The following is a 6,162-nucleotide window of genomic DNA, read 5'->3' on the forward strand; positions in this document are numbered from 1 at the left end:
ACTGGGAGAAAGGAAAGCGCAGCACCTGTTCTGGCTGGAGCACCCGGGCAGGGGCAGGAAATTCGGCCTAACATCGTGAACTGGGACTCAGGGCTATCAGGTCCCAGGCTAAGGGGCTCAGACGGTGACCTTGAAGCGCTGTGCTGCCCAAGCACTTGAAATGTGACGGGTCTGAGTGAACTGTGCCGTGAGTGTAAATACACAATGGATTCTTAAGACTAGAAATTATGGAAACTAGAGTATTCATATCTTTATACTGATTACACTGTATGTTAAAATAATATTTTGGATATACTGGATAAAATAAAATCTTACTCTCACACACTTTCTACTGATTTACTGTGCTGTGGCCATTAGTAAAGTTTAAATTGCCTAAGTGGCTGACGCCCTACTCTGCAGGCAGTGCTGCTGCAGACAGTGGGGCACCAAGGTTCCAGAAAGGGAAATGCCAGAATAATGTGAAATCCGGCAGTTGCACAGAATAGAAGATGGGCTGGGTTGGGGAGGAACCAGTTAGGAGGCCATGACAATTGTCTGAGGACATTAAACTTGACCAGTCGCTGGGTGGCAGGCATGGATTAGGCTGGGTGGAGTAGAAGGTGGGGGATGAAGTGGGCATGTGAGAAGTGATTGGTTCTGAGCCTGAGTGACAGGGAAGGCGGTGAGAGAAAAGGATGAAGAGGAGGGGAGACTAAGCTGGGAGAAATCCAAGTGCTCCCATCTAGTAGGCAGCTAATGAAAATGAGTGGAAGGCAAGGAACAGTGAGAGCCAGGTCTGTGACATCCTAGAGCTCCAAGGAAGAAAAGGAGTGTCAAACTATAAAATCCTACTTACAAGGAAAAAAATTAGGGAAGCAGAGGGAAAGCAGAGAAAGGACCCAGAAGGTCCATGAGGAGAGGGTGGGGCTGAGAGGCAGATGCTCTGCTCTGGGCATGAAAATCTTCCTAGGTCAGGGGACAGGACTTGAGGCTCAGAGAGAAAGTGCTCTGGGCAGGCAGGACAGGGCAGCAAGTCTGGAGATCAGGAAGACACCAGGGAGGGATCAGAAGAGAGAAGTGGAGGGAAGACATTGATGGGAAGGAGCAGAGAGAACAGGGAGGGGCTGGAGGAACAGCAGGGGAGGCTGAGCAGTTAAAGTTGCTGTGAGGAAACGGCTTTCTAATAAAGAGAGTCAAATTCCAAAATGCTGCAAGGCCTATTTTTGTAATCACTTTCATAAAAAAACAAAATCAAAATCTGGATTCTTCAGAATCTCTTCCCTGGGTTCCCGCACCCAAAACTCTCCCAGGTCTTCACTAAAGGCCCCCAACGCTCCCTATCTGAATGGCGACAAAACTGTCCCACTTCCTATATTAATCCAGTGAAAACCAAACACACACCCAAACTACCATTCTGAAAGGCATTAACAGATAAGATTTTCTAACTGTACCAAACTAGTAAAAAGGAAGCAAGAATAAACATCATTCTGTTGCCAGATTCAAGCATCGTTGCTAAATGACGCTTCCAAAGCACTTAATCTTTTATTTCACTACCATCAACATGACAAGCAGGAAAAAGTTATTTTGAGGGAGTGGGTGTGCATTTTAAAATGCAGATATTAATTTATAACAAAAATACTAAAACAAGCAATTCAAAAACCACAGCAGCTGCTGGAAAAGCCATAATGTAGCCACAATAAGGGCGGCTGCAGGCGTGGCTCCCTCAGGAGACACTAGGAAAGGCTACTTCAAAGCCAAGGAGAAGAGGGTCAGATGTCATTTTTATCAATGTTAAAACTCTGAGATCATTATGTGTTCATTTCCTTCCTTTGATTAAAAAAAGCAACAACAAAAACAAAACTAAGGAATGCGCAGAACCGCTCTTTTGTGACAGAACTGGACAGAAGGTTGCAAGGCCAAGGCCAGACCTGGCCCCCTTCCCCCTCCACGGGCACAGGCGCAGGAGGAGCCTGAAGCTGGTGGAGTGAGTGAATTCAAAGCCTTGGGCTGCCAACAGGGCCCAGGAGTCAGGGCCTCCTCCGTGCCCTTCAACTGGACTTGATCTAAAGAGCCTACTCAACATGCCGGCCCTGTGACAAGGAGAAAATCAAGAACAGAGGGTCTTATTACAGGTCAGTTGAGAAAGAAGCCAAGATGACAAGTTTTTTTTAGATTTTACATCTTATCCAATAATGAATATATACTTCAAAATCCTTTGAAATACTATTCTATGGCTACAATCCTGAAATAATTAGAATTTTTTTAAAGATGAACAAGGCTAAGTGTATCATCATATAGAAACTGTGCCTATAATTCCTCCTCCCCAATACATCATAACCACTAGTAATAAAAAGTAAACCCCTTATCCCTCGGGGTGCTCCACACAAGGCTGAATGCTTTTATTATGAAGGGAGGCTCCATGTTTTGGGAGTTTATTGGAAGTGCCAAAACAGTCTCAAAGGAGGCTCATCAGACACTTTCCAGGGCACGACATATACAAGTGCTACAAACAGAAAATTAAAATCCACTCAGGGGTCCAATGATCTGAGGCCAACACTCCTGAGGGAGGCCAGAAAGGACCAGGTACTTCCTTCCTCCAGACTGGCCCTGGTCCAGCAGCCAGGGTCTCCAGTGTGACCGCAATGGCCTGGGAGCAGCCAGCACTCACCTCTGCAAATTGAACTGAACTGAACAGGTCAGAGGCCAGACTGGGAGGTGAAGGCACCAGCATCTGGACAGTGTGACTCTTAGTCTTACAAAGAAATGAAGTTAACAGTGAGCACTGGGAGTGACAGGTGATGTTCTCCCTCTTCTTGGTACTTCTCTGGGCCCCAATGTTTCTAGAGGCATTTATCATTTTTTTTTTTAATTCATAGAGAAAAACTCACATTTTAAGATCTACTTGATTGCCACATAGAACTTTTCATCTACCTTTAATCTCAGGTGGATTTATGGAATTTACAATTCCATGCCATCCACCCTACCCAAGTGTGTAGTGTATTTGCATATACCAGGCACCTCCAGAAAGGAGGCAACATCAGAATAATCAGAATCATCACCACTGGGGCATGCGTGCACCATGCGTGTGGAGCAGTGGCTGAAAATGCTCTGGAGAATGGGCACTTGTGGTGACAGATACCGCAGTTGTGATAAGCAGCTCCATCCTCAGTCTCCTGCACGTGGATTCTCTGCCTGGCTGCCCTGCTCTGACCTTCTCATTCTGGAAATTGCTATTTCTCCTTCAAAAATGCCAGTATCTCACCTCCCAAGAAGCTGTTCCTTCCAGCCCCTGGGGAATGGACGCTCTGAGTTTCCTCTCTACCTGGAATTGACTGAGTACCCACCAGGGCTCGCTCTCCAGGCCCTCTGCTAAATCTCACCTGCACCCCTCTCTCAGGCGGGCACTGTCCTTACCCTTTTCCAGCTGAGAGGAGCTGCAGTGACAGGCCCACAGCAGCAAGCAGTCAGCGAAGGGCTGGTGTCTGAACCCAAGGCCTCGGCCTCAGGCTCCACATTCTGAGCCACTGGGCTGAGTGCAAATTCGCAGTAATAAACTGATTGTGCTAAAAGCTCCTTTGGAGACAGGATGATGTGATGGCCAGAATCTCGGAGTACAATCAGGACCTGGTCCAGGCACTGTTGTTGCTCTTGCTAAACTTTCTTCACAGACCTTTCTTCTAATCTCAAGGATGTGATTACTATTTATATGCTGACAACTCCCAAATTTTTACCTCTAGTTTTGAGCTTTAGATGATGTATGCAACCACCTACTGGCCTCTCAGGTTTAATAAGTACAGAATGGAACTGGATCTCTCCTTCCATTCCCCAACACCGACTCCTTCCTTTTATCCAGGATCTCCAGGAACCCACAATTTGTTCATCCCCTCCCCGCCGATTTGGTTTCCAAGAAGCAGCCAGGGTCATTTTCAAAATCACCATCTGACTGCCTCGTGCTCCTGCTCCCTTCTATGGGACCCCACGGCTCAGGTGAAGACGCAGACCTGGGCCAGACCCCGAGGGGTTAAGGCCCTCAGTTGGCACCACCCTCCCCAGGTACACCATCCTCTCTCAGTTCTCTGGGCCCCAAGTTCTTCCCCACTCCCGGGCCTTCACCTGCTCTTCTTTCTGCAGGAGCACTCTACCTCCAGTTCCTTACCTGACTGGCCTCCTTTTCATGTAAGGCCGAGATGAAAGCACATGTCCTCTGAGACATGTTCTCTGCCTCCCCGTTTACAGTGGCCTCCATTTTCTCTCTCTCAGGCCCACTGTCTCCTCTTACATCACAAGTCACCATTTGCTTGTGTTTGTGTCTGTGTGTATGAGAGAGAAATCTGCCAATGTAGGCCCAGTGCCAGGCACATAGTAGGTAATCAAGGTCTGTCGAATGAATGAAAAAATGGCCACAACTCTAGTTCAAGCCCTCAGCTCTCACCTGGACAGTTACTAGAGCCTCCTCACTGGTCTTGCTACCTTCATTCTCTCTTTCTTCATTCCAATCCACCTTCCACAAGTGCTGACAAGAGCTCTAAAAAAACACATTTGATCCTGTCACTCCCTTGAGTAAAAGCCCAAAGCTTCCCCCACAGCCTCCAGTGTCATATCCAGATTGGTTAGCATGTCACAAAAGGGCTTTTTCAGTCTGGCTGCAGTTTATCTGCCTGGCTTGGACTCCTGCCACTGAGGCCCACACACTGGGGCCTGGCCACACTGGGCTCGGTGCTGTCCCTCCATATGCCAAGTTGTTTAATCCAGCTCTGAAGGCCTTTCTCACCTCCTCTGCGTCTGTCAAGACCCAGATATCCAATGTCACGTCTGGAAGCCTTCTTGGCCCTCTTCCACCGAGCTAACTTTTGATTTTATTTTATGATATTTGATACACACTGAAGAATTCAGTTAACACATATCCCTGGTACTATGTTCCTAACACTGGGATAACACATAGCGCAGTACACTGTCTGCCCATCTTACTAAACTGAGCACTCCTGAGAGGACAAGGGCCTGCCCATCCTGCAACCATATGTGGTGGGGCTTACTGTCCATGACCAGTACGAGCTTGTGGAATTAAGTTATAGTTCTATCCCTAACACCAAGATGTACCTGACCTGGACAATTCACTTACCTTCCCTTTGACAAGTTCCTCATCTGAAACATTGGGACAACAGCCCATGCCCCTGGACAGAAAGGCCATCTAAAACACTCTAAACCAGTGATGGCGAACCTTTTGAGCTCAGCGTGTCAGCATTTTGAAAAACCCTAACTTAACTCTGGTGCCGTGTCACATATAGAAATTTTTTGATATTTGCAACCATAGTAAAACAAAGATTTATATTTTTGATATTTATTTTATATATTTAAATGCCATTTAACAAAGAAAAATCAACCAAAAAAATGAGTTCGCGTGTCACCTCTGACACGCGTGTCACAGGTTCGCCATCACTGCTATAAACCCTCTGACTGTCATCCCCCTGCAAAGCATGACGACTGCGCCAGCCCATACCTGGGCTCTCTGAGACACACACCTCTGACGACCCCTGCTCTTAGACAGCCCAACCAAAACCTGATGAAAATGTCACTTGCACAGCCAGAGAGCTTCCTCACTGTGAAGGACAATCAAGCTCAGCTTCGAGGTGAAGTGCCAAGTTGGCATTAATCACACATAGTCCATGCCTTTGAATAGCCATTTTTCAAACAATGCAAAAAGAGTGTGAGGAGAAACTATGCAGGCCAGAAGGGAGTGGCAAGAAATATTCAAAGTGATGAATAGCAAGAACCTACAACCAAGATTACTCTACCCAGCAAAGCTATCATTTAGAATTGAAGGTCAGATAAAGAGCTTCACAGACAAGAAAAAGCTAAAGGAGTTCATCATCACCAAACCAATATTATACGAAATGCTGAAGGGTATTCTTTAAGAAGAGGAAGAAGAAGAAAAAGGTAAAGATAAAAAATATGAACAACGAAGTGACAACAAATACGTATTTATCAACAATTGAGTCCTAAAAATCAATGAATAAAAAATTTGATGAACAGAATAACTGGTGAATGGAATAGAATCAGGAGCATGGAAATGGAACAGACTGATGATTCTCAGAGGGAAGGGGATGTGGGGGGGTGCAGGAAGAGATTAGACAAACATCTTATATGCATATGTATGCATTACCTATGGACACAGACAATAGGGTG

At 46.2% G+C, this 6,162-nt stretch overlaps 1 protein-coding gene across 6 annotated transcripts in view; it reads right to left on the reverse strand.

The window, feature by feature from the left end:
• WDR20 (WD repeat domain 20) overlaps window positions 1-6,162 on the reverse strand; it is a 53,339-nt gene that overhangs the window by 8,010 nt on the left and 39,167 nt on the right. The window contains exon 3 of one of the 6 annotated variants that reach the window (XM_005877855.2): window positions 4,412-4,504. The exons of the other annotated variants lie outside the window; for them this stretch is intronic. Within the exon in view, the coding sequence (XP_005877917.1) occupies window positions 4,412-4,504 (93 nt within the window). The remainder of the gene's footprint in view (window positions 1-4,411; window positions 4,505-6,162) is intronic. 6 annotated transcript variants of the gene reach the window in all.

The sequence above is a fragment of the Myotis brandtii genome, unplaced genomic scaffold (assembly GCF_000412655.1).
Source record: "Myotis brandtii unplaced genomic scaffold, ASM41265v1 scaffold535, whole genome shotgun sequence".
Lineage (NCBI taxonomy): Eukaryota > Metazoa > Chordata > Mammalia > Chiroptera > Vespertilionidae > Myotis > Myotis brandtii.